The sequence below is a fragment of the Filicampus tigris genome, chromosome 1, assembly GCF_054856515.1.
Source record: "Filicampus tigris isolate MCC_2025a chromosome 1, RoL_Ftig_1.0, whole genome shotgun sequence".
NCBI classification, from domain to species: domain Eukaryota; kingdom Metazoa; phylum Chordata; class Actinopteri; order Syngnathiformes; family Syngnathidae; genus Filicampus; species Filicampus tigris.
The window spans coordinates 15,585,005-15,611,542 of record NC_141217.1 but is presented as its reverse complement, the minus strand read 5'-3'; the positions used below and the strand labels follow the sequence as shown (position 1 = coordinate 15,611,542).

Here is a 26,538-nt window from a genome sequence, read left to right as displayed (position 1 = left end):
ACATTCGGAAACGTACCGTATAAAGTATGAAATTATTTTTTTCGGGTCAGTTATTTTCAAAAGTTATGATAACTTGGCACTATACGAAAAGAAAATGATGTATTCATTTTTTGATATTGTGTTCATACTGAGAAAAACGAATCACTTTGGACACATTCTGCTGCAAGACAACGGGACAATCGGAATTCACGATTATCAACAACATGTGTTGACCAAGCAAAAGAAAACAACAACATGCAAAATTAGATAATGACAACAGATGAAATATATTGTGTAATGCATTTCATTTTTGTAGCCGACATCAAAATATCATCTTAAATAATGCGTGGATGGGGAATATCTTGCTTTTTCAAATATGTTGCGCCGTCATCGTTTGTGCTCCATAATTCATGTTCCTGCTGTCCTTGTTTTTCAATCAAGATCTCAACTATGGTTAACTTGACCGATCTGTATTTTTTGCATCGTGTCATCAGAAAAATAAATACTCCAGTGCAGATACCTGAAAAATGTGCTTTGCTACTTCCCACCACTCTTTCTATTGAACCAGACAGACGTTATCTCAAGGCAAGCTAAGTTTATTTGTATAGCACCAGTAAGGCAAATCATAGTGTTTAACAGATGCAAAGAAAACATTGTTAAAAATTAGATTAAATGCAAAAAAAAGTAAAGATACAATCCCAATATAACAGCAGGATGAAGGCAAAGATAAAGAAAAACATTAAAATGACACATGGATTATCAAGTTAAAATGAAATATAGTGAAAACACGAAACAAGTAAATAAATAAATAAACTAACAGAATTAAATATGTTGAGTTTTCAGGCCATATTTAATTTTTTCAGCAGCTCTTGAGTGTTCAGGAAGTTAGCTCCACAGAACACTGTTTCACTTTTTTTGATTCTGGTTTAGGAAATACATATGAAGCCTTACAGGTTTGGAAGCCTATTGGAAAATATAGTCTGATATATTTATTTAGGTCAAAGGCCATTCAGAGCTTTGAAGACTAATAGTAAAATTCTGAAATCTATTCCTTGACACTCGAGAAGCCAGTGTAGAGCTTTTAGGAGCAATGTGATGAGATCCAGTTTCCTGATACCTGTAAAAAACTTGACCATCGGCATTATGGACCAGCTGCAGCTGACACATTGTTTTGTGTTGTTTTTTAATTTAAAAAATGTCACAAGAGTCCAATCTTCTGAAAATGAATGCAAGTATGAGTTTGAGACACATTAGTAAATGGAGACAATGCCAAAATAGGAGTGTAGCAGTAGCCTACAACATCCAGCAGGTGGTGCTGTGTTCCTTCTTTTCCAGTATGTATTGTATATTTAATACAGAGTACAGAGCAGTGATTTGTGGTATTGTACCGCTGGTGGGTGGGGGGCACCGTATGCCTATTAATATTAGGTAATTATAAACAAAATTATATCGATGACTGATTCATTTTAAGAATGCAGTTCCTTGCAATGATGCAGGAATAACATATATCAGTTTATAATGTAGATTAAAGCATAGTCAAGAAAACTCATGAGATTTTCTCTCTGACTATCTATTTCTTTCTTTAAGCTTGAAGACTTTACTTTCCTCATTTGTTGAAATGACCTACCTCGGCTTGTTTGCTCAACAAGACTATCCAGATTTCTCACATCCACAGTCAGTTTGTGATTCCTTGGGGGGCGACTTAGGCCCAAAATTTTCTTGTAAAGTTGAAAGTTCACCTCCCTCAGCTCCTCGGTTCAAACATCGTTGTCGCTCCGAGCCATAAAGGGATGTTTCATTGTGTGAGGAGGTCACGAGGATTGAGGTTAGCCACCACACAGACATCATAACTGTCGTGCATTGCAGCATGTCTTTCTGCCACTGCCCACACATTCTCGGCAGGGTCCAATTGCAAAACTTCCTTGGTGATGATCTCATGACGGCCTGCAGTCAAGACAGACATTATGTAAACAATGGTTCACAAAAACGTACAAAGAAAGACTGTTAGGGCTGGGTGATATGGCCTTAAAATCAAAGCTGTTTTTTTTTTCCTCCCCACAAAAATCAGATTTTTAAGCATTTTTTCCCCTTTTGCTTCTAGAAAAAGCACAAGACATTATTCAAACCAACTTTTGCTTTTTGTTTTATGTCCCCTTAAGGATTTGCTGTATTTTACTTGGTACCAAACAAATTTAGACATCGTTGATTTTTTTTTGTTTACTAGCATGAACTTTTATCAACTTCCTTAATAAATAAAATTGATTAATCGCCCAGCACTGCATCACTACTGTTACTATAACATTGCATTTCAACATGATTAACTCAGGGCTGCCGCACACCAAGCGATGCGGCCGAACACGACTAAACTGTAGCGCAATGTGCGGGGTTCGTTTGCCAATCACTTGTTTTGCACATCAAATATTGAATCGCTGTTGTATGTTGTTGCAACGTTGCAGATTACAGTCAATCAAAATGCACATAAACATGTCCTTTTTTTTTGTCAGTGTGCCGGCCCAAGTCGGTTTAGGTGGCATCGCGTGGTGAGTGACTGGCTTAAGAGAGAATTTTAAACCTACTAGGCCCTTTGTAGTATCCACAGAGATACAGTTTGCCATGCACTACTCCTGCATTAGAGGTGTTGTTTCGGAGAGACAGTAAGGACGTGGGCAGAGTCGGGCCTGGCCTCCACGTGTCTGTTTCCGGGTTGTAAATCTCTACAGAGTTTAGAGAGCGACGCGATTGGCCGCAGTCCTCTCCATCACACCCTATACCACCTGAAGAACACAAGCGTATCACCTTTCTCTGTTCATGCCCATCACTCGTACACATTTGTTGTATTGAGTTCCGACCTAAAATGTAGATTTCTCCATTGAGAACGGCAGAGCCAAAGCGATACCTCGAGTACTTCATCCTGGCGCACTCTTTCCATCTATCTTTACCGGGATCAAATTGAAACACTCGGTTATTCAGCTTGTCTGGTTCTTCATCTGGATGGTTCTGACAGAAGGGCAATATAAGAACAAGGGGTTGAGTGTGTTTTTAAAAGTGCATGGAGCTATGGCTTGGAGCAAACAATGAGTGTTGCAGAATAATTTTAGAAATACAATAAACAGAAAAGCAAATGCCTGTTGAGGTAGCCCTATTTTGTAATTCTGTTATATTTATTTACAGCTTCCTACTTTAGAGCAAGATTGTATTGGAGCTCATAAACATCAGGTCAGGTCTGAAACATGAGTTTCGCTTAATGGGGAGTGTGAGATTAAAAAAACAAAACAATATGACTTTTTGTTATGGTTGGTCTAACTGTCAGTATGACATCACAGTAGTACAGGAGTAAAATGATAAATGAAAGAGAAATCTTCCTTCTATGGCACCATCTTGTGCCTCTAATTTGAGTTGCAAGAAACCATCATGTCAAAGAAAAATAATCAATAAGAGACAAAAAGTCTGACTGATGAGGTGGCAGGCACATCCCCACTGCCTCATGTTGACCTGTTACTTTAGGCTTCACGATCTTTGCTGAAACTATGCCGGAATATCCACATCAATGTAAAACATTTCCATTGCAATAGCCTATATCTTTAAACCAAGATCACCATCTAGAGGAGTAAAAAATATCACAGGTGCTTCCTGATGCTTCATTTCCCCATCACTAGTGGCGGGACCTCCGGCAGCTAAGAGGATTCAGAAGCAAAGCGAAATTAGCAGCATTTTATGCTGGTAAGGTAAATTCATCACCTGTTTTTGATTGTACATTCAAAAACATAAAACCTCGAACCGATAATATTTAGTGTTCTAGTAACACTCCATTACAAATACGTCACGCTACCAATTTAGCAGCCATGGCTAACATTGGCTTGTTCACACTGCGAATGCTAACTTATTAGTGTAAATGCTCCACTGCATAATACATGTTCACATTTAAATCTTGCTAGCAGTCTTAACATTGCAAACTCCCCCGTTAATCACATTTTTGGCATTTATTCAACTGTATGGGAAACAAATATCATGTTTGCACCTGTGGCGACCATCCTCCCAGCACATAAAGACGCTCTCTGAGGCTAACCGTGCTGTGGCAAGCTAAAGGAAGAGGCAGTGGGGCAAAAGAGATCCAACTGCCTCCTCTCCTCAGCGACCACCTCATCACACTGTCTGTGATGACGTAATGATGGTGCACTTTCATCTGACCACCCATCATGTAAACTGCGTCGCCCAGCAGCCCGAAAGCATACATGTCCCTGTGGGCTGCTGAGCAAAGCGCGACCCAGATGGACTCCTCGGCAGGATTGTACCTGCAACATAAACAAATCGAGCAGGTCAGGTGATGAATTAAAATTGTGATATTTGCTTCTCGTGTACACCTGTAGATATCCACTCTCTTCATCCTGTGCTCATCCTCTGCCTCTACAGCGACCACTATGTTGTTGTCATGAGTCACAGCCCCCCCTGAGATCTGACCAAAGCCCCCAGAGCCCTTCAGAGGAGAGGGGATGTAGTAAGTCTTTCTGTCCTGAGGAGCAAAGCAATAACTGAGATCAGCACGGCCCCCACGACGGGAAGGAATCCCATCCTTGTTTATGCCTCCCAAGCAAATCAGGAAGTTGGTGGTCTCCATCCCGTAGCGAAGGGTTGGTCGAGGCTGGGCCGATGCCTCGCATAGGCCCGAGGTCTGGAGGGCAGTGTCAAACATTTGAAAGCACTCAAAGTCCCGCAGCAAAACCTGAAAGCACAACATACACAAGAATCAGTCAATATATTGTTCTGATCACATGATAAACACAAAGGCATGTCTTTATTCCTATTCTATTCCCACCGGGTTTCTTCTCCTAGCTTTTTGGAGGAACACGGGATCCACAAGCTCCAGCCGGACACGCCGGAGCAACTCCACAGCCTGAGCTTCACTCTGCGAGTCCCCTCGCCGCTTCGCCACCCAACGCAACACCAGCTCCAGCACCACCTCCTCCTGGGAAATGTTGAGGTCGTCTGAAGCCAGAAGACTGGCAAGACTTTGAGCGTCCAAATCCAGGACTTCTTCTTCCTCACAAACCTTGGAACAAAACGACAATCAATTCAAGTGAAAGTCAACCCAAACACATCTTTTTTCTAGAATATGTTCTTTGCAGGCCCACTAGTTGAAACAAGGCATTCTAATAAATATTGCGTTTGTGGAAATTAGCCAAATCCACCCGTTTTTGCGGCCATTTTGACAGAAAATGATATCACAGTTGCTCAGAGCTCAGGTAACAACCAATCACAGCTGTTTTCTGAAGCTGAGCAGCGATTGGTCGTTATTTGAGCCCAGAGCATCTGTGATGTCATTATCAGTTGACAGACGTGACAAAATGGCCACCCCCTGAGAACGGGTGGATTTTGTGGCTTCACTCATTTTTCACAAACGCAATTTTATTCAGAATGCCGTGTTTCAACTAGTCGGCCTGCATAGAACATATTTTGGAAAAAAATATAATTGGGTTGGCTTCCACTTTAAAGCCACAAGCAGTGATGAGTGGGCCCTTCAACACTCTTTTTCTTTGTGAATCGTAGAAATGCTCAATCTCAGACGTCTTGCTCTTGTCACAGTGTGACAAACCTTGATAGTGGATCCCCAAAGCAAACAGATGCAACTAAGCAGTTTTAAAATATTTATTTAAATCAAAAGAGCACGCAAGTATGAGCTGACTAAAAGTGGCCAAGAACAATAAAGGTTAATGTCGAAAAGCACCAAAGAATAAACAAAGAACAAACAAAAAGAGGTGGAGACAGTACAACAGAAAGAAGACGACCACTACCAAACAAAATACAAAATACAAAACCTACACAAGGCAGAAAATTACAGGGAATTTGAAACTTATACTTATACTTATGTACTTATAAACAAAGACTGACAGTAATCTACTGGTGACACAATTTGAACAAGAACAAGCATGACAGTAACTTAATGCTGTGTCATTAGTGATGAGCAATGAACAATAACTGCCGTTTCGTTCCATTTCCCCGGCGTCTAAACATCCTGGAATGGTAACCGCCAGCAGGTTGGACGGAGGACACTTTGCCCACTGACAGTCAATGGAGACAGCAAACAGAAAGAAAAAATATTTTTGCGAGCTAAAGCTAGGTAGCTATTTTATTTTTTTAGGACTTTCTAGGGGGCACCGAGTGACTTTCGTTGGGGGGGTCATGTTGGTGACTACAAAAATACGTAAATTTTTAACGGGATGCGTGCGCTTGCAAAATTGATGTGTCTTCAGTCATGTTGATGCCCCCTAAAGGTTGCTTCGGAATAATTAGAAACAACGATTCCAAGAGGGACGCCGCACTGCATGCATGGTGCCCAAGCCCTCATATTGAGTTTCATCTGCAGAGCCATCATTGTTCATACATCTGTCTTAGGGTAAATTAAATATCATACAAAAGACAGAGAAGTGAAAGTTGCACCTGTGTAAAGTGTTGACAGAGGTATCGGAAAGCGCAGTCAGCCAAACTAGTGGCCCCCAAATCTCTGGCCCAGTGGTACAGACCAACACAGTTGGAAGCGTCCATACTGGCCTCCATGTGCCTCTGGCACAACCTAAAGCAGTAAAATCAAAGGATGTGTATACTTTTCACTTGGAATGTCACACAGATTTAATGTGCAAACAGTCCCATTCTTTTTTCCCACCTGAAGGCTCCGTCGACGTGGAGCAGGAATGCGGCGGCAGACACTGCCTGGATGTTGTCGTTGGACAGGTGGAGTTCAGCTCTGTACATGTAACCCAGGAGAAGCTCCAGGCTGTGAGCAGGGGTGTCTCTCAGGGGTACTTCACCTCCCCTCGTTTCTTTCAGACCACATGTAAACATGGCCTGGACATAAACAGAAATGTGCAGCTGCTCCTTGGTAACATGCCAAGATATAGACTATGCAATTATTTGTCAAACTTAAATGAACATACAGTATGTGCATGCCACTTTGAGTACTGACTCCTACCTGAAAGTATGGGCTGAATGCAGAGAGCACCACCTTGTGGCAAGCAAAGGAAATGCCGCCAGCAACTAGAACCACATCAGTGAGCTCCTGGACACCTCTCATCTTTTCCAGTTGTCTAAGAAGATGTGCTCCATGCTCAGCCTGAGCAGTGGCCACCAGGAGTGTGTCCATTGGAGTGATGCCTGCACACTTTGTCAGCACAGACTTCTTTTTTAAAATGTCTTAGCAGAACAGAGTCTAAACAAAACACACATAAATGATTTTCTTCTCCATGTTGTGCATGCAGAAAATGACACTCTTCATTAAGAGACTTGCTGAATGTCTTTATTCCATTAATGACATTAGCTTTATACCATCATACATTTTTACACTGGGGCGCCAGCGCGGCATTCATACACATGAATAATTGAATATGAAAAGTCTACACACCCCTGTTCAAATGCCAGATTTTTGTGATCTAAAAAAACGAGACCAAAATGAATCACGTGTTGCACAAGTGTGCACACTTTAGCATAATTAGACGTGTAGCTGTGTTCAGAATTAAACATTTGCATTTAAACTCAGGTGTTAACTGTCAACCCTCATGAGCCTCTATTTAAAGTGTCTAATTTATCCTATATAAAGTTCAGATGTTCTACTATGTTTTTCATGTTTGTAGTTACAGCTTACAGCACAAGTCATTGTCTGCAGAGCAATTTCACAATATCAAAAGTTCAAAGCTATCATTATGGAGTGTGACACAACATAATTTATTAGGCATTAAATATTCCATGGAACACACTGAACAGTCATCACCACATGAAGAAAATATGACAGAACAGTAAGATTACAAATTAGTGGCTGTCCCTCCAAAATTGAGAAAAAGACAAGAAGAAAATAGACGGACGTGCAATGACGGAAGCCTGTTTAAAATCAGAGGCGGACCATCTTATAGGCGGGTACTTCCCCCCCAACCCAACCCCAGAAAAAAGGCGAATGACGGACGATGGAAGGGTATCCACGCTGCAGACGGATGAGGAATAACAGATGCTCAATGTTTAGTAAAATGCTCAGCTCTGGGTAATTTAATAAATTACATTTAATATTTAATGAATGTCCATTGCAATAGCAGCCTTTATCTTAAAGCAAGAGCGCGATCTAGAGGAGTAAAAATATCACATGTTCATGAAGGTTCGTTTCCCCTTTACTACCATTCACATCCCCAATTTCAGACAATTTAAAATCTTAAAGAAACCTAACATGCTTTGCCAAGTTTTTCAGATGTGGATGGAAGCTGGACTATCTGCGGAAAACACACACAAGAAAGGGGAGAACATGCAAACCCTACACAGGAGGGCCTGAGCCCAGATTTGAACCCCCAACCTCAGAACTATGAGTCTCTAACCACTCATACACTGTGCTGCCTTTAAACCCTCCCACCAAAATCACACTATCAAAGAAAGGACAACAACACATTTGAGCGCTAACATATAGGCCGCCTTTCTCAGGGCTCTTTTGCAATGTCAGCAGTCACATGCATGCGTAACGTTTTAGCAAAGCATGCAGTTTGAGGTTATCATACCAGGAGTGTCCTCCTCAGATCACAAAGGCATTTTTGGGCTAAGATGAGCTTGTTTTTCAAATCTCTGTTGGAGTTGTGGTCACTGCTTTTTCTCTCTTGTGTGAAGAGCAGTGGGCAAATGTTCACTGGCTGAAAGGTTTAAAATAGACCAGCAAGACTACTCAGGCCTTTGGTTTATTCAGGTTTCCACAAGTGGCAGCCAACATGGTATCAATCATCAGATAAACATCAGGATATGTTTATTTCTACCTTGTACAGCTTTGCATGGACACTCGTATAAAGTAACCCTCCCTCCACCATGGGGGTTATTTTCCACACCCCTTTCACAATGTGTGAAATACATAATATAGAAATACCCTATTCAAATAGCTACTCCCAAGGGCATGTTTTATAGCAGTTATGGCATTAAAAAAAAAGTCTGCAAACACTCTTTTACAATAATACACATTAAAGCAGCACTTATGTCCGTTTTTGTTGATTATGGCGGCGCCAAATGGACAAAAGCAGTAGTGTTTTGACAAGAGTCAACCTTATTTCCCATGCGCGCTAGCGCGTAGTGTTGTAAAAACCTGAGCTCTCGCTGGCCTGCAAGTTGGACTGAATTGCATTTCTATTTCCAGTGGCTGTGTGAAAGATGAATAGTGAAGAGGTAATGAATCTAATTAAGTTCAAACAATACTTTTGTTTGTTTTGGGGCTTCTGCCATGACAACAGTAATAGCGCGTAGACGTTCGAATCGACTTCCGTCCATATAGCGAAAGGAGGAAGTGAGTATGCCTTAAAGTAATTCAGGACATTTGTTTTTTTATGTGGCAGGGTTGCTTCCATCCTCCTCAAAGTTGCTTAGTGCCTGTAAAAACGATACAGACACTCGCAGGGCATTACAAAAGTCCGATTCAACTACTTATAAGTCAATGTTTCATCAAAAGAGTTGTGATTTTTTTTTTTATTAAGGTCAATTTCCTGCCCAGTGCTGCTTTAAAATATGAAATATGATGACAGAAAGCAAGAGCAATGGATAACACACAAATATTGTAGTTTACTAATGCCACTTGTTTCCAAACAAATAAATGTGTCATCTCAGAATATACATAAATAATCATATTTAAAGATCGAATGATTTAAAAATGATCCACAGCAATTTCTTTCTGTAGACTTAAAAACAGAATTGCAGAGGATTTAACATTCAATCATTTTTAGCAAAAACTAGGCTAAATCAAACAAACTGGTGTGCCGCCATCTAGTGGTTGACAGTGGAACTGCGCTAAAAAATACAAGGTAGTCAGACCAAAATACAACAAAAAAATAACAATAATAATCCACGAAATAGGGAGACTGCAAACCCACAATCCACGACGGAGGGGGGATTTGTGTATGCCTAATGTATAAATGGACAAATTGAGCGTCACCTTTCAGAAAACCTCTAGAAATACCTACACACAAAATATGATCATTCCAAAGTCACCTGTTGCGATGAATAATCATACTCCCTGTTTACAATCTTGCACATTACCTCCCAATGGAAGAGGGTTTTGATGTTGAAATAGCTGAAACACATCAAGAGAGATCATTTACAATTCGTTTGTTTGTTTTTTTTTAGACATTTGTACATTGAAGTTGTATGTTTTATATTTGAACGTGATTTACTTATTTATTCATTAAATTTTTTAAAGAATGTTTTTACAGCTTTTCTACTTCCGGTAGGCAAATGATCTCATGGAGGGATGTCACAGCTGTCTTTTGTTTTCCCAGTGGTGGACAAAATGTCCTGGGAACATCATCCCAAATCTCAAGTAGTTATTATCTGGCAACACTGACATCCGACTGTACCAAATCTTGTCAGATAGTTTGTAACGTACAGCAAGTCAAAGTCAGTTGAGATAACTTTCGACATAAATTCATGTGACCTCCTGAATTCTTATAAAGTGACTCAAGTGTATCCATATTGACCAAATGCTACATTTTTTATTTAAAATAGCAGCCCAAATCTTTAACTAAATTCAATTCTCCATCTGTAACTGTGGCCAACTTAAGGTGCACACAGTGTAACCACATACACGTACACACACAGCTCCTGATTAGGTGTCACTGATTAAACAGACCTGCCGACAAACGGTTAGTTTGTTTTGTTACACTGTGTACTCCACTGTGTGTGGAAAAAGTTGGACAGCAGTTTTCCTGAAATTACTCTGCACTAACATCAACTCACATAACCTTTGATGCACAGACATAGTCACGTATATTTTTTGGATGGTTGAGTGATTGTAATGGCTTACCGCCAGGTTTTAGCTTTCATTCGGATGCATGTATTTGTTGTTCTTGCCCACACAATGAAACTACAATTATTCATTTTTATTTTTATTTATTTCCCCAATGCATTTCAGTGGGCATCAAATATATGCAAATTTTGGCAATTCGTGGGCTGGGCCAGTCCCAATCCCCTACGACTAGTAGTGGTAAACTGTATAATAAATAAACAAGTTATTTAAATAGATTGGATAGATCGGTCCATCTTCTGATCGTATCGCGATCGCTTATCTTTTTTTTGTTTGTTGTTGTTGTTGTTTTTTAACTGATTAATTCGTGAATGGCTCCAAAATCTTGCTCGTGTAAATCCTAATTTTGAGTGTTCAATGAACTTGAGATCCATGTTCTGGGGTTATTGGTAGATGCTGGAAAACCTGCAGACACAACACAAGCACAGGGAGAACACGCAAACTCAACACAGCCGAGATTTGACACCGACTGTGAAATAGGTGTGATAACTAACTTTAGGTGTAATAATTCTCACTTTTGGGGATTTTTTTTTTTTTTTTACAACAAGTTTTCTGAGCACTTCATTGGCCTCCTAATAATGTCTCCTATCATCAAGCTTGTTGAAAAACTAGGTCATACCTGACTTTGTGTTTCTGTTGATATGAGTGCTCCACAACTACAAATAGGTTATCAAACACATCAAATAAGTTAGTAAGTAATACTAACTAATAGCACACATCTCTGAATCTCTCTGCCATGTCTTTTCTAACACTGGTTATTTATTGTAGCTTGTTTTCTTCCTCCCCTCCCATTTAAACATTAAAACTCTTCTTCAGTTCATTAATCGTAAAGAGTGATACTTGACCCCCACCGTCCCACCACAACCCACCACCACCCCCCTCGACTCCCTAGTTATAGTTTCAGCTTTACTTGATCATCAAAATGTTTCTAACTGCAGACATTTACGTGTGTGTGACAACAGCCAGGGTTAATATGTGCAGGAATGCTTCCTCTTTCTTTTCACATTGTTAGTCATTCCCCTCAAAAATGTAACTCCCCTTGTATGAGTCGGTTGCTCTTTTACGTAAAAGCGCAGAGCATCATGTGCATTTTTTTCTCAGTGGTGGGGGTGGGGCTGAATAACACATTGCACAAGGTCACAATAACAACACATCGTGTAAGAAAGATATTGTTAGAACAAGACATTTCATGAAAGAGTCAAGTAAAACATGTTGTTTTTCTAAAAACAAAGTTTACAATTTAAAAAAATGAAATCACTTAGAGCATTGGCCATAATTAGGGGTACAAATAGTGACAGCAATGACCAAAAAAAGAAATAACAAAAATATATATATAGTTATAATAACACTATTGATCTCTTATTTTACTATTTGTGCGGAGCAGTAACAGTGATTGAATTGCAATAGTAGTGGGGTCTTTCTTTTAGAGTTGTTAACGCATAGTACTACTCTAAATTGCGCAACAAAGTAAATATCTTGTCTTAAACATTTATCACCTCCCCTCTATGCAAGATAAAGCCCAATCAATAATGACATTTGTCATTTTAACAAGTACCTATCTAAACATTAACCTGCTTAAAATCAACATCAAACAGATGATGCAAAGTAAATGGGCCCCAGCACTGAGGTACTCAACACAATTTTGCATGCTGCCTCATTTGCTAATGATGATTGCATGTTTTGCAATTGATGGAAAGGAAAATGTAGCAAATGCCATCCCTCTTTTACTAATGGTTAATCAGTTAAACAATTGCAGTGTTTTAGGTCATATTGAATATTTTTTTGTTGTTTTTTTGGTGTCTATATGACAGGAACGAACTTGCTAGTTTGTCCTTGACTTTGAAGGTAATCATCTTATTGCAGCTTAAATGTTAATTTTTTAGAAGAAAATCATGACTTCACTTTACTATTGACAATTCTAAAGCATGACATGGTGAAGGATGGTTGTGATTAATGCTATTTTACTGTAGTTCTGCGTAAGCAGACATTATGACAATTAAAGTACACCATTTTAATCACAGAATTGTTAAAGCATCATTAAATTGGGTAACAATAATTATGCAGTGGTGGCTTGAGGTTCAAGTGTTTTTCAAGCCAGAGCCACACTTCAAAACAAGTGTCAGTTTGGCACATAACATTTACAGCCAAATTATTGGTAAAAAAAAAGAAAAGAAAAGAGGCTTCAAGATGTTTATTCGCACTCTTTGCTGAAAGTTATTTTCAAACTATGCATAAAACAAAGAAAATCACATGTTGGGTATTAAAACAACTACATAGCCTCCGCTAGCTTAATGCTACCATACAATGGAAACTCCATTGACACACGGGCTAACAATTAGCTTCGATGTGATGGTGGTATTATCCTGACGCAATGGACATCTGAACACAAATAGCGGTGCAACAGATAGACAGAAAATATTACAATACTCACCAGTATATATTGTTTTTTCTCTGTGAAGACAAACCGATACTGAGAGAGGAGTTGACTCTCCAGTGCAGTTTGTTTGTCTTGTCCTGCGCGCACCAGAATGAGCAGCACAATATGCATTACAAGCGAAAGTGTGACGAAACCTTGAATTATTTTTAACTCTATCTAATGTATATTTTTATAATAAAATATATAACAAAGCGCTAATTTTACCTTATTAAAAACCACATTATAATTCTTGTTTTTTTTCTTTTTGGGAGGCTGCAATAGATGAATGGCCTTTCTGTTCATTTTAAAGGGGACAGACGATTTGTGATACGAGTCTCTTGAGTTAAGCAGTCAAGTAATAATTAAACTCGTATCTCAAGGCACCAATGTATATTATCACATTGATATATGCTATATACGAATCCCAATACTTTGCTTCTCTCGTGTACCGTTTTGTAACCTGACAAACACAACATGTGCTTCCTTAAACAGAAAAAAACAGACACAAACTTCATCCTAAAATACAATACAAAGTAATACAAAATTATTGACCACCGGAATTTGATTTTTTGGGCTCAGAACCAATGTGGCACCATTCAGAATGAAACTTTCCACAAAGCTAACCCATCACATTGTATCATAAAAAAAAAGGCACACTCGCATAACCTCAGGCATATTTTCACATGTGCAGAAAGCAAACTTGGAGCAAAGTGGGAGCTGTCGTATAAGGGCAGGAACGGAACAGTCACTCCCACAGTCCAATCGCAACTTAAGGAAGAGGCAGAGTTAATCAGTAGAGCACATAAAGGCGGTTTCACTCACTTCCCAGCAATTGATTTGCAACTGTGTACATTTTACTTCTTAGAGCACCACCGGGCATAAAGCAGGAACAAGTTCTACATTCAGGATAGAACAAACTACACAGACATGGAGGATAAGAACTGTTCTTTTGTGGAGTATTCGGTGCATCGGAAGGTTTTGGATGAGTTATGTCTGGATGAGGTGGCACAAAAAGGGTCGTGGTCCACAAAGCCAACCTTCAGTGAACGTCTCAAAGGCTCCATGAGGTAACAACAACATCACTAAGCAAAATGATGAAATGGCCAGCAGGTAAATGCGGTTGGGGTTGATTGTTATTTGGATGTGAGATTTCATTTGCCTGGTTGTAAATATGTCACTGGACAAATTGGTGGTGATTGATGGAGGCCATTAATGATAGTAATAGGCAAGCAAAGTTTACAGTATTGCTTTGTTGTAAGATGTCATAATAACCTATGAACATGCCATAAAAGACTCATTTGTTTAAATGTCACAGCATGAGTAACAACCAACATACCTGATGTAACAAAGAGAATTACCTTCACATTGATAACATTCTGATTGAATTGAGACTGCGAGAGAGGCATTCATTCAACAATAGTTGTTTTCCCGTGGTTGTAGTTTGCAGCGACGCACCGGACCATACCGAGAGTTCTAATATTTTGCCCCACTCATGAAACTGAACCACCACTGCAAACCGTAATAACCGCAAACAGTGACAGTATTGAACACAACACAGTTTTAACATTCAAAAAGTTGGTTTTGGAAAAAACACCCCTTGTATTAGATCTGGGTCCCGTAGATTGTGCAGCCAGGGCGAGAATATTTGTATTGCACACCATTCAGGTCAAAACAGAGTTTGTGTGCCAGGTCCAACAAGTGGCTTTATCACTTACTGCATTTTATCATGCAGTTGAACATACACCTTATTTGCATTGGCACACGGACGTGCCAGACAGTGTGACACATTTTTAAGGCCATTGGGGAAAATTTGTAACATGTGTTGCAATTCTCATGATGTAATATCTTATATTTTGGAGGACCAAGACTCCTTTACACTGGTATTCGGGGAATATCCATTCACTTTCTGTACTCACGAGGGTCACGGGCATGCTGGAGTCTATACAAGATGATTTGGGGCAAAAGGCGGGGTACACCCTGAACTGGTCGCCACCCAATCGCAGGGCACATGTAGACAAACAACTATTCGCATTCACACCTACAGACAATTTCGAGTGTTCAATGAGTACCCAGCGAAACCCCACATAGGCACAGGGAGACGACATAGGATGGCCCAGATTGGAACCCGCAACCTCTGAACTGTGAGGCCGATGTGCTAACTAACCATTGAGTGGGTCTTTCTGGACTGACTGTCCTAGGTGCTCTGTGCCCCGTGCCAAGGAAGTCTTGTTGAGCTGGGTGCCTGTTCTTGGCTGGCTGCCTAAATACTCCATCAGAGAGAATGCGATCGGGGACCTGATCTCTGGTTGCAGTGTGGGCATCATGCATCTACCGCAGGGTATGTATGTGATTCTCTGCGGGGTGGCCATCTGTCTTGGGCAGTTTGGTCTGAGATGCAGAGAACAAGAAGAATGACAGAAAGTAGAGAAAACATGATGAGACGCTGAGCAGTCAACAATGGGCACGACACCAGACGATTATTTGTTTTCCTACCAGGCATGGCGTATGCTCTTCTGGCTTCTTTGCGTCCCGTGTTCGGCCTGTACACCTCACTCTACCCGGTGCTGGTCTACTTCATCTTTGGCACTTCTAGACACATCTCCATCGGTGAGTCGAAAACAGATGATGTTACCACGGACACAGACGTCCTTGTGTGAGTCTTCATGAATACGTTGACATTTGTATTTTCAGGTACCTTTGCTGTGATCAGCATCATGATTGGGAGTGTGACAGAGCGGCTGGCTCCGGACAGTAACTTCCTTGTTAATGCTACAAATGGGACAGGAAGTGTAAATATCAATGAACGGGATGCTTACAGAGTACAGATAGCCTGTTCACTCACAGTCCTGGCAGGGTTGTTTCAGGTGTGTTTCTACTTTTTCTAAAACTCTCTGTCCATGGTGAGGTTTTCAACCAGTTCTCTCTATCACTCACCCGAAGATCCTGTTAGGTGTGGTGAGGTTTGGTTTCGTGGTCACTTACTTGTCTGAGCCACTGGTCCGAGGATACACCACAGGATCAGCGTGCCATGTGTTAGGCTCCCAGCTCAAATATTTGTTTGGCGTAACTCCAGCTCGATTCTCGGGTCCGCTATCACTCATTTACGTGAGTATGTCACTTTCAGACCAATCGTTTGAAACAATCTTTCTGTATGTATTCTTTACCACATTTAAACCATGTATCCATCGCATCTCTGTCTTATCCATTGCAGACTCTGGTGGAAATATGCCGCTTGCTACCTCGGACGGTTGTACCGGAGCTGGTGGTGAGTCTGGTGGCGCTCGCTGTTCTCATTGTGGTCAAAGAACTCAATCAATGCTACAGGCAGAAGCTGCCCCTGCCTATTCCCATAGAACTCATTGTGGTAAGTCCTTAACATGCCGGTGCTTTTGAAATTATCACAATAATAATAAATCTGATCTGAATGTCAATGGCCATACTTCACATTTGCCCTGAACGGTGGGAGCATGTGATCGAGGGGATATTTGACCTCTTTGGACCATCCGTGCACTCCTTCTCTCTGCAGATCATAGCAGCGACAATCATCACTCATTATTGTGGCCTTTCTGCAAAATACAACATTGATGTCGTTGGTGAAATCCCCAGTGGGTGAGTCAATCTTTGTGATTTTAAGATGGCAGACAGCTGTCATCAATGACAAGACAACGACATCAACGCCTGAATTCATCTATCCAGCCATTATCCGAACCGCTTATCCTCACAAGGGTCGCGGGCATGCTGGAGCCTATCCCAGCTGTCCATAATAAATAGATTTTCGATGGACAGGCCAACAATTCTATAAGTTAGCCTAGCGTTAGATAAAAGTCATTCACAAAGCATCTTAAAGTGGAATTCAACCCAAAAAATGTCTTTATAATAATATGTTGTATGCCCCACTGGTCTAAACACTGCATTTTGTTTACAATTGCATTTGTAGAATATTGAGTTAAGAAGCAAAATCCACCCCTTTTTATCCATCTCAGAGGACGGCCATTTTGTCACTTGTTGTCGACTGAAAATGACATCACAGTTGCTCAGGGCTCAGGTAACAATCAATCACAGCTCACCTGTTTTCTGATGCTGAGCCGTGATTGGTTGTTACCTGAGCCCTGAGCAACTGTGAACTGTGTGTCATTTTCAGTCGACAGCAAGTAACAAAATGTCCACCCCCTCAGGTGTTTACAAACAGGTGGATTTTGCTGCTTAATTTGTATTCCACAAACACATTATTAATCAGAATGCTCCACAAAATGTTTGACAATTGTGACTTTAAACCTTTTAATTGTAACATTTTTATATGAATGAAAACATTTAAAACTCTACATCACAAAAAAAAATCATGTTTGTTATTGATTTGTTAATGGTTAGTGTAACACCAAAATGTCACTTTAACATAATCAAAACATTATTTTGTGAGGAAATACAACAATTATGGTCAGTCAACACCTTCTGATGAAATCTATACAACAAATAATTGGTTGTCCCCTCCCCCCCATCTCATCCTAGCTACTTTTTGTGTCATACTCATTTACACACTTCTACTTACAATAGTAGTGGCTAAACTATAACTGATAATGATGGGATTATTAAAATATGTTAGGTCAAAAGAACGCCTGCAGAATGTGGGAGACAAATATTTACAATAGCTGAAGTCAGCTCACAGTCGCACGTTTGGTTTAAGAGGAAACAATCGACCAACATGTCAGGTAGCTTTTCTCCTTGTTAAGATAAGTGAACTGAAATGGGCAAATATGGATTTACCCACGGTTTCGCAGATCTTGAGATACCTAGAAAACGTAGCAAGTAAATGTCCTTTTTGTTCCACCTAATCCTCGCTTATCTCTAAAGTTTTCCGACCATTCCAGGCTTAAGGCCCCACAAGCTCCAGACGTGACGCTGTTCTCTGCGGTGATTGGTGACGCTTTTGCTGTGGCCATCGTGGGCTACGCCATCAACATTTCTCTTGGAAAAACGTTTGCTCTCAAGCATGGCTACAAGGTGGATAGCAACCAGGTGAGGCGCACACTAAGACAAACATGGTGGTGCTGGGTTGATGTCACGGGCCTTTGGTGTCCTCGGTTATCATGAAAATGTACAGTCGAGCCTGAATTCTCAAGGTCGCTTGATGGTGATTTGGATTCAGAGTTACAGTAAATGTATTTCCTATTCCCATCTGACTGAAACTCTTGAAGAGCCAAACTTGATAGTTGGAATTTCTGTTCGAATGCTCAGTTGTCTTTTCGACAACAGTCCTGTTACATTTGTCGAATGAACCAATGTTGATGTGCCTAATACATATCCAGCAAGTGTTAAGGGTATTAGACAACAATTATTACACGTTGCATAATAGACACCTGTCCGTTATCATGGCCGTATCACTGTTGCGTTACTCTATGTTCCCTTTACTTGTACTGTACAATAGGTGTTACTTTCAAATTATTTCCATTCCTCGAAAAAGTCAGCCTGGCAAACCATAGATTTTCAGTTCAAGATACACGCAGAAGCAGATTTTTCATTATTTTTGAAAGTAATGTGAAGGGATGTGAAGCGCAGCGATGGAGTGGGAGCACTTAGGCTCACAAGAGCTCTCTCTTAATCATTAATGCTGAACAAGCTCTATGCACACTTGTGCTGCTTAAATATGCTTGCCAATGCTTTTAGTGGGACAACGACGTGTTGACCTGGCTATAAAGTTAACGAACAGTACACTAATGTTATTGAACGGGTGGGGGGTTGGGGTGGGGGGGGGGGGGTACACACTCCTCACATGCCATAGGTTGATGTAATTAAGTGCTAAGCATTGCTTGTTTTTTGTTCTTCCAGGAGCTGGTTGCTCTCGGACTGAGCAACACTGTCGGCGGCTGTTTTCAGTGTTATTCCGTAACTTGTTCAATGTCGCGAAGCCTCGTTCAGGAGAGCACCGGGGGAAAGACACAAGTAAAGCAAAACTACCTCCAATTACTTCTTAGCCTCATGTGATGTTGAAAGAATGCATTGTGTGTTTCATCAGGTCGCCGGACTGATTTCTTCCATTATCGTTCTCATTACGGTCTTGAAAATAGGATCTCTCTTTGAAGCTCTCCCAAAGGTATTGGTTTCTCTGCTGACATTTTACATTTCAAAGAAGGTCAAATGCCTTTCTGGAGCTTTGCTGCAATGTTTAAATCCTCGTGCTGACACCTTTGTTCTCTCCGCTTTGAAAGGTTAAAACAATTAACGTTTTAATGATGTTGTGACTATTTGTGCGTGTTCTTCAGGCGGTCTTATCCACAATCGTGTTTGTGAACTTAAAAGGAATGTTTAAGCAGTTCGCAGATGTGCCGATGCTGTGGAAGACCAACAAAGTTGATTTGGTATGACTCAACTCCAAATGCAACTATGCCATTTTAGTACTTTTAACTGATTGCCTTTTACTGCCCTCTAGCTTGTGTGGCTGGTAACATTCACATGCACCATTCTACTCAACTTGGACCTGGGTTTGGCTGTCTCCATTGGCTTTTCTATGCTGACGGTTATCTTCAGAACCCAGCTGTATGCGCACATCATTATTTACACACGTGCAGTCTGCATGAGACGTCTTTTCAAGTTTTGTGTCATCATCTTCCTCAGGCCACGCTATTCAATCTTGGGCCAAGTGCCAGCCACCAACTTATATCTGGACGTAGACACGTACAAAGAGGTAATAAGAATATTAATGCAGTAATGTCTCTCCGCTGTACGTCCAAAGAGGTAATAAGAAGATTAATGCAGTAATGTCTCTCCGCTGTCCATGCCCTATAACCGTCAGGTCCGTAAATACTGGAACATTGAAACAATACTGTACTCATCTTTTTTAGCTCCGAACACCACCACAATAGATTTGAAATGAAAGGAACAAATGTGTTTTAAGTATAGATTTCCAGCTTTAACTTGAGGGTATTTATACCCGCATCAGGTGAATGACATTGAAATTACAACAGATTGAGTATATATACAATATATTTGCCTCCCGCTTATTTTAAAGGGACCAACAGTTAGAGGACAATTGGCAGCTCAGCTGCTGCATGGCCAAGTGGGCATCTATGGCTGCCACTGAAACTGGTTTCCATGTATAAATGATGTGACTGCTGACAAACACAGCAGGATGGATTCTGAAGGGTTTCCGGCAATACTGCTCGTCGTTTCAGAACTCATTGGTTGGCAAGTCACGGTGCAGATGGACAATGACCGGAAGCACGTTGCAAAAGCAACAAAAGCATTTTTGAAGGCAAATAAATGGAATGTTATGCAATAGCCAAGTTAATCACCTGATGCGAATGCAATTGAGAATGCATTTCACTTGCTTAAAAAAAACCCACAAAAAAAACGCAAGTGTACATAAAAAGTCGGAGGTATATACAAACTGTTGTAATTCCTTGCACAGTTCACCCGATCTGGATCAAATATGAAATGCGGTTAAAGCACATCTTGTTCGTTTCATTTCAAATCCACTGTGGTAGTGTTTAAAAGCAAAACCTTGAAAATTGTGTGCATGTCCCAATATTTATGGATCTGACTGTAAAACCAATGACCAGGGTGTAATGTTAAAGGCACGGCTGACCAGTTTTCTGAAACTGAGCCATTTTCACTCAACATAAGTGACAAAATGGCCGCTCCCTGAGCTAGCTAAAAATGGGTGGATTTTGCTTCTTAACTCATATTCCACAAACGCAATATTAATCAGAATGCCGTGTTTCAACTAGTGGGCCTGCTGGGAACATATTCTTGAAAAAATGTGTTTGGGTTGAGTTCCACCTTAAGGTGATGAACCTTGTTATTATTATTTTTAATACTATTGTCACAACTGTAAGAAGTTACTGATACTTACATCTGAATAACTGAACAGATATATGGAAAAAAATGTTCAAAATGAAAGCAAACATTTGAGAATCAGATTTTCTTGATCTGTGCTTGCAGGCTAAAGAGATTCCAGGAATTAAAATCTTCCGTTCTTCTGCAACTATCTACTACACCAATGCTGAGATGTACTTGGAGGCCTTACAAGAGAAGGTTTGCAATTGTCCTCGCACACTCCTGGGCTAGCCTTTGATGATTAGCTGCTATCCCCATCTGATTTCTACATCACTCTACAAGCTTTCATCGCCTCACTCCTACACGCATTATCTGTTTGGTAGAGCGGCATTCAAATTGAGAAGCTGCTGGCAGCAAAGAAAAAACGAGATGCAATCCAGACGCAGCAGGAGAAAAAGACAGACAAAAATGAACCAAAACAAGTATGGTGCATTCAATTTTGAATTGACATATTGCCTCCAATTAAAGTATGACCTAAACATATTTTCCCCCGAGCAGATGGTCAGCAATCAAAATGGCACAGCCTCCTTGGAAGACAAGAACATTTCTGCCGAACTGGAAGGACAGAATTTTAAACGCGGTGTAGCCTTGAAGCTGACTGAATCTCCACCTAATGGGATTAGCAAAGGCCAAGTGAACTGGGCATACCAATGTGACACAATGTCTGATTCAAATTCCGACATGAGATCCCAGCATTGCGACAAGATCACACAGCCTCCACAAGACAACCATGACAGGAAAGGACCCACCGATGCATCCGGTCCTCACAGCATCATCTTGGACCTCTCAACAACCAGCTTTGTGGACAGCGTCGCCGTGAAGACCTTAAAAAATGTATTCAAGTGCCACGAGGAGCGAGTTTTATTTGTAATGCAGTTTTTTTAAAATGATTGCCTTTTTCTTCCAGATTTTCAGGGACCTCGGAGATGTTGGTGTGGGAGTCTATCTTGCTGGCTGCCAGGGTTAGTGGTCCTCCAAACAAAATAGAGAAATGTGAAATTACACAATTGGGTTCACCAATACACACTAGTCACAAAATGTTTGGGATATTTGGCTTGTTGGTGAAATTTCAGGGCAAACCAAAACTGCACTATAACCTAGAAACATTTGAATGTGCATGTCTCTGTTCCAACATTTCAGTAATTTGCGTACATTGCGCACAACTTACAACAAGGAGCTTAATGGCAAAATTCACAACAGGTGTTTGGTCCACAATTGGACCAAAACATTTCCTGGTTCATTTAGAAGTGGTATTTAAACAGTCCTCTTGATCTTGCTGTTCACATTTTGACATCGTGACACTTAATTGATCAGTAGTACCTCACCAGTGCAAGACTTTAAACAGAAAGAGGCCACAGAGGTAAGTGTGTCACATGCAGGTCAAGAAAATGGATGTCTTTTCAAATAAGGGGAAAAAACACGTTGTGAATTTCACTGTTCAGCTCCTTGTTTAGAAAACAGCAAGCTGAATAGGTTTAATGCAGGCCCACAAGTCGAAACATGGCATTCTGATTATATTGTGTTTGTGGAATACGAGTTAGAGCAGAAAAATCCACCTTTCTCAGGGGGCGGCAATTTTGCCACATGCTGTCGGCTGAAAATGACAACACAGTTGCTCAGTGCTAAAATAACGACCAATCATGGCTCAGCTTCAGAAAACAGGTGAGCCGTGAAGTGACAAAATGGCCACCCCTGAGATGGCTAAAAACAGGTGGATTTTACTGCTTAACTCATTCCACAAATGCAATATTAATCAGAATGCCATGTGTAGACGAATGAAAGCGCATAGAACATATTATTGCAAATAGTTTTGGGGGATTGACTTCCACTTTAAGTTCAAATTCACCTATAAAGGTTATAGTGCATTTTAATTTCATGCTGAAATTTCAGTGAAAGCCAATTATCCCTAACATTCAAGCGTGTATCATTGAGGTCACTCACTTCATTTGATGTGCTTCTATTTGGTCAAATATTAGCCTGTGTGGTGGAGCAGCTGGAAAGAGGAGGTTTCTTCTCAGAGTCCATCCCAAAGAGCAGGCTGTTTGTCACAATTCATGACGCAGTGCTCCACATCCTTAACAAACTGGGACAGATCGACGTCATCCTTGTGAGTTCATTGCCACATTTTCATCATTTACTCGTCAAGTTTACAGTCTCAGCTCAAATGGATTCTTCTTTCTTCCAGGATATTTCATACAACACCAAAATGTGACCAGCAGGGGGCAGCCTGTTCCAACTCGCCATCTTCCCTCTTCAATCTTGAACTGATGGCCTGCCATCGCTCACAATTGGTCCACTTTTGTCTCCTCCCCATGTATAGGGAGAAAGTCCACCACTTTAACATGGCGGCGCAATTGCCATGGAAATGCAGGGAGCCGTTGCTATGACAACAAGCGTTTTGTTTTATTGTCTAATGAGATGAGGCAGCTTCCGTCAATGAAGCTCTCACACTGTGAGAGGCAAAGAGGGGGTTGAGTGGGAGAATTTGACACTGGAGTAATAGAGGCGTGTATTTATAGCCTGTGTGAGAGGCTAAAGAGTGAGCACATGTATATATTTGTTAATATCTGCGCATAATGGCATTTTTTTTAACTGATTCAAACATTGAATGTTATTGAACTGCATTGACAGATTAAAAAGTGTAAGAGTTTATGAACTGTATTTGTTATTCATTAGCATTGACACATCCGACTGCTGACATTTTGATCTTCTACTTTAAGAACCAACAGGCTGGTATTGTCACTTTCACATGACAATGTTTTGACCGTGTGTATATAAAGATGGCACCTTAGGGAAATAATTGCGTTTAACACAAACCAAATACCCGCGACCCTTGTGAGGATAAGCGGTATGGATAATGAATGAAACAAACCAAATACTGGATGTGAATCTTTTCTTGGTGCTGTTAAACTTATGATGAATTAAACATGTCTTTATAATTTATTGTGTGGCATTCAGTGTCGGTATGTTTTTTTAGTACCTTCATGATCAAAACAGATTAATATATAATTAACAGGTCACAGGATTAAAAATAATGTATGTTCGGAGTATCAAGCGGTTCCATTTTCTAAACTGCTTAACCCCATTAATCATATAATTTAAATAGCTGTTGTGTAGACAGAAAAATATAAAAGTTAGACTCACGTATGTTTAACCCTTAGATGCACGAGTGACTGGACCCTGCACTCTTCCATAAATGGGTAAAAAATGACCCATATTAGAATCAATGTGTTTTTATGCCATTTTTGTCATTTTGGTTAAGAATAATCACTTGTATAGTATTTGGTATTATATTTAGGACCACACAACAACGCCATTTCATGTTTGAAATATCTTCATGTTTCATTCATTCATTCATTATCCATACCGCTTATCCTCACAAGGGTCGCGAGCGTGCTGGAGCCTATCCCAGCTGTCTTTGGACAGTAGGCGGGGGACACCCTGAATTGGTTGCCAGCCAATCGCAGGGCACACAGAGACAAACATCCGCACTCACAATCACACCTAGGGGCAATTTAGACAGTCCAGTCAACTTACCATGCATGTTTTTGGAATGTGGGAGGAAACCGGAGTACCCGGAGGAAACCCACGCAGGCACGGGGAGAACATGCAAACTCCACACAGGGAGGCTGGAGCCGGGATCGAACCCACGACCTCTGAACTGTGAGGCGGACGTGCTAACCAGTCGCCCACCGTGCCGCCCATATCTTCATTTTTTCCCTTTTAAACATTTTTGATGTTGCAACCTGCGTTTCTAAATCTACTACACAACTGATGTTTTCCCCCAGATTCTTCTGAACTTCTTCCCCTGGTTCTCTCCCCGTGTAAACGATACCATCTATTGCATCACAAACCCAGAGGATCTTTAGGCCGTACTTGGCAGGCTTGCTTGTCATGTACTGTAGAAACTTCTACCCCTGAATGGCACAAGCTGGTCATCCACAGTGACACAATCACTGGGGATGAATGGCGTTTTGCAGTTGACCAAGAATAGGTCCCATACATTGCGGAAGGCTGCCATATGGTCTGTTACCAGTCAGAAGGCTCTGGTCCTCTGATTATCCAAGCGCAAGGTATGGTGAATGTCTGCAAATCTTCCAATAGCCATAGAGGCCTTATACATGGGAATATGTAGAGAACTCCCAAATAGCTCTCGGACTGATACATCCCAGTTCTTCTCACTTCCTGCAAGCAGGGTCAATCCAATGAAGTTCATAAATTCATCTTTTTTTCCATTTTTTCCAAGGTCATTTTTCCATTCTTTTCCTCTAGCTGTTGCTACTCTACATCCTTCCAAGTTTGGTCCCTTCATCACCTCTTGTATTATATCATCAGTGATAAAGAACTCCCATGCATCTTCTGGTGAGGCAGTGGTGCTAAGCCCTTGTGCAGGCCCCGACTGACTTCTGAGGGTGTTGTGGCTCTGTGGTCTGCATTGGTCAGGAGGGAACTCGCTCCAGTAAAAGCCCTTCCGACTCATTCTGTTGGACATGATTTGGACACTTTCTTCTTCAGAGGACACATAAGAGAAATTTTCTGAATCAGATTGATTCTGTTCAGTTGTATTTCCACTTCCACCTGGACAATAGCCTGGGTCCTCATCATCAGAAATTTCTGACTCAAGAGTCCAACCCCGTTACTGGCCTCCATCATCTAGCACCTGTAGGACAATTTCAGCTCTGTATCTAGCAGCCATGACACATTGGATGAGGAAACATAAAAGTAATGTGTCCAATAGATCAATATGTAGCTATATTAATAAATACTCACACACACAAACACACACTGCATATAGTAATGTTGGCTAACTCTAGTTATGATACATCAGCACCACCTTCTTTTTCAGCACGGCCAGAAAACGTTTTTACATATACACTAGTTATGTAGGCTAATATGTTGATAAACAATAATAACATACTCTTTCACACAACAATCATGAATGACACGCACACACACTAACGTTAACACAATGCATATACTAATATTAGCGATCTTAGTTAGCTAGTTAGTGTTAGCTAGTTATAAAGTAGTGTAATTTTTATAAATAATAACAATCATGAAAGACACACACAATATTATATGAAGATAATACTTTCACATGTCAGCTCTTGCTGTGTGAAACTATCTTCCTGAAGGGTGAAACTTTTGATATAGTCTGTGTGGTTCACAGTTCATTTATTTCTGACAGCCAAAGTTGATAAAAATCAATGGTTCCCATTGATTCCATAGGAAATGCATGCGGGTCATTTTTGACCCACTTATGGAAGCTTGGGGTAGTAATACAAAAACTGTAATTTCCTAAAAAGTATAAAAGGTACGTTAAAAATGTGAATGGCATTATATCAAAATCATGTTTTTTGAGGAATACCTGGAAGATGAAATCCTAAAAAATTTTCATTACGAAGATATTTAAAGATAACAACCTCACCGGGCCATTTTTGACCCACTTATGCATCTAAGGGTTAATGAGACCCATCACAAATGCACACATAATTCATTTTTAATATTGGCT

The 26,538-nt window shown here is 40.6% G+C and overlaps 2 protein-coding genes and 1 pseudogene across 13 annotated transcripts; 1 reads left to right on the top strand and 2 right to left on the bottom strand.

The window, feature by feature from the left end:
• Window positions 1-597: 597 nt before the first annotated feature.
• LOC147152982 (kelch repeat and BTB domain-containing protein 12-like) lies at window positions 598-15,558 on the bottom strand. Of its 12 annotated transcripts, XM_086056752.1 has the most exons (11): window positions 13,422-15,558; window positions 13,212-13,294; window positions 9,970-10,051; window positions 7,373-7,400; window positions 6,944-7,180; window positions 6,638-6,819; window positions 6,415-6,547; window positions 4,793-5,026; window positions 3,998-4,699; window positions 2,556-2,976; window positions 598-1,923 (listed from the first exon to the last, which is right to left on the bottom strand). In XM_086056752.1, exons 5-11 carry the CDS (start codon window positions 7,112-7,114, stop codon window positions 1,775-1,777), a joined length of 1,992 nt encoding a protein of 663 aa, XP_085912878.1. In that variant the 5' UTR covers window positions 7,115-7,180; window positions 7,373-7,400; window positions 9,970-10,051; window positions 13,212-13,294; window positions 13,422-15,558; the 3' UTR covers window positions 598-1,774. The 12 variants fall into 12 exon arrangements, with proteins under 12 accessions (XP_085912878.1, XP_085912555.1, XP_085912962.1 ...); XM_086056429.1 differs by lacking the exon at window positions 13,422-15,558 and having other exon boundaries at window positions 13,212-13,362; XM_086056836.1 differs by lacking the exons at window positions 7,373-7,400; window positions 9,970-10,051; window positions 13,422-15,558 and having other exon boundaries at window positions 2,556-2,753; window positions 2,829-2,976; window positions 3,998-4,271; ... (1 more) ...; window positions 6,944-7,132; window positions 13,212-13,362.
• Window positions 13,908-23,678, top strand: slc26a6l2 (solute carrier family 26 member 6, like 2). Its single transcript, XM_086055909.1, has 19 exons — window positions 13,908-14,263; window positions 15,395-15,534; window positions 15,693-15,803; window positions 15,888-16,060; window positions 16,137-16,301; window positions 16,408-16,560; window positions 16,723-16,805; window positions 18,062-18,209; window positions 19,020-19,133; window positions 19,207-19,284; window positions 19,454-19,549; window positions 19,621-19,727; window positions 19,806-19,875; window positions 21,132-21,224; window positions 21,350-21,448; window positions 21,525-21,860; window positions 21,934-21,988; window positions 23,003-23,133; window positions 23,212-23,678. The coding sequence occupies exons 1-19, from the start codon at window positions 14,124-14,126 to the stop codon at window positions 23,236-23,238; spliced, it is 2,319 nt and encodes a 772-aa protein (XP_085912035.1). The 5' UTR covers window positions 13,908-14,123; the 3' UTR covers window positions 23,239-23,678.
• Window positions 23,679-25,062: 1,384 nt separating this feature from the next.
• Window positions 25,063-25,722, bottom strand: LOC147152980 (uncharacterized; annotated as a pseudogene).
• Between the last annotated feature and the right edge of the window lie 816 nt (window positions 25,723-26,538).

Coding starts and splice junctions, on each gene's coding strand:
- LOC147152982 (XM_086056033.1), bottom strand. CDS start 13,328: ATGCATATTGTGCTGCTCATTCTGGTGCGCGCAGGACAAGACAAACAA. Junction 7,133..13,211: donor AGAAAAAACAATATATACTG/GTGAGTATTGTA, acceptor GTGCTGACAAAG/TGTGCAGGCATCACTCCAAT. Junction 6,548..6,637: donor CACGTCGACGGAGCCTTCAG/GTGGGAAAAAAG, acceptor TTACTGCTTTAG/GTTGTGCCAGAGGCACATGG.
- slc26a6l2 (XM_086055909.1), top strand. CDS start 14,124: ATGGAGGATAAGAACTGTTCTTTTGTGGAGTATTCGGTGCATCGGAAG. Junction 14,264..15,394: donor CGTCTCAAAGGCTCCATGAG/GTAACAACAACA, acceptor TGACTGTCCTAG/GTGCTCTGTGCCCCGTGCCA. Junction 21,989..23,002: donor CTATCTTGCTGGCTGCCAGG/GTTAGTGGTCCT, acceptor GTCAAATATTAG/CCTGTGTGGTGGAGCAGCTG.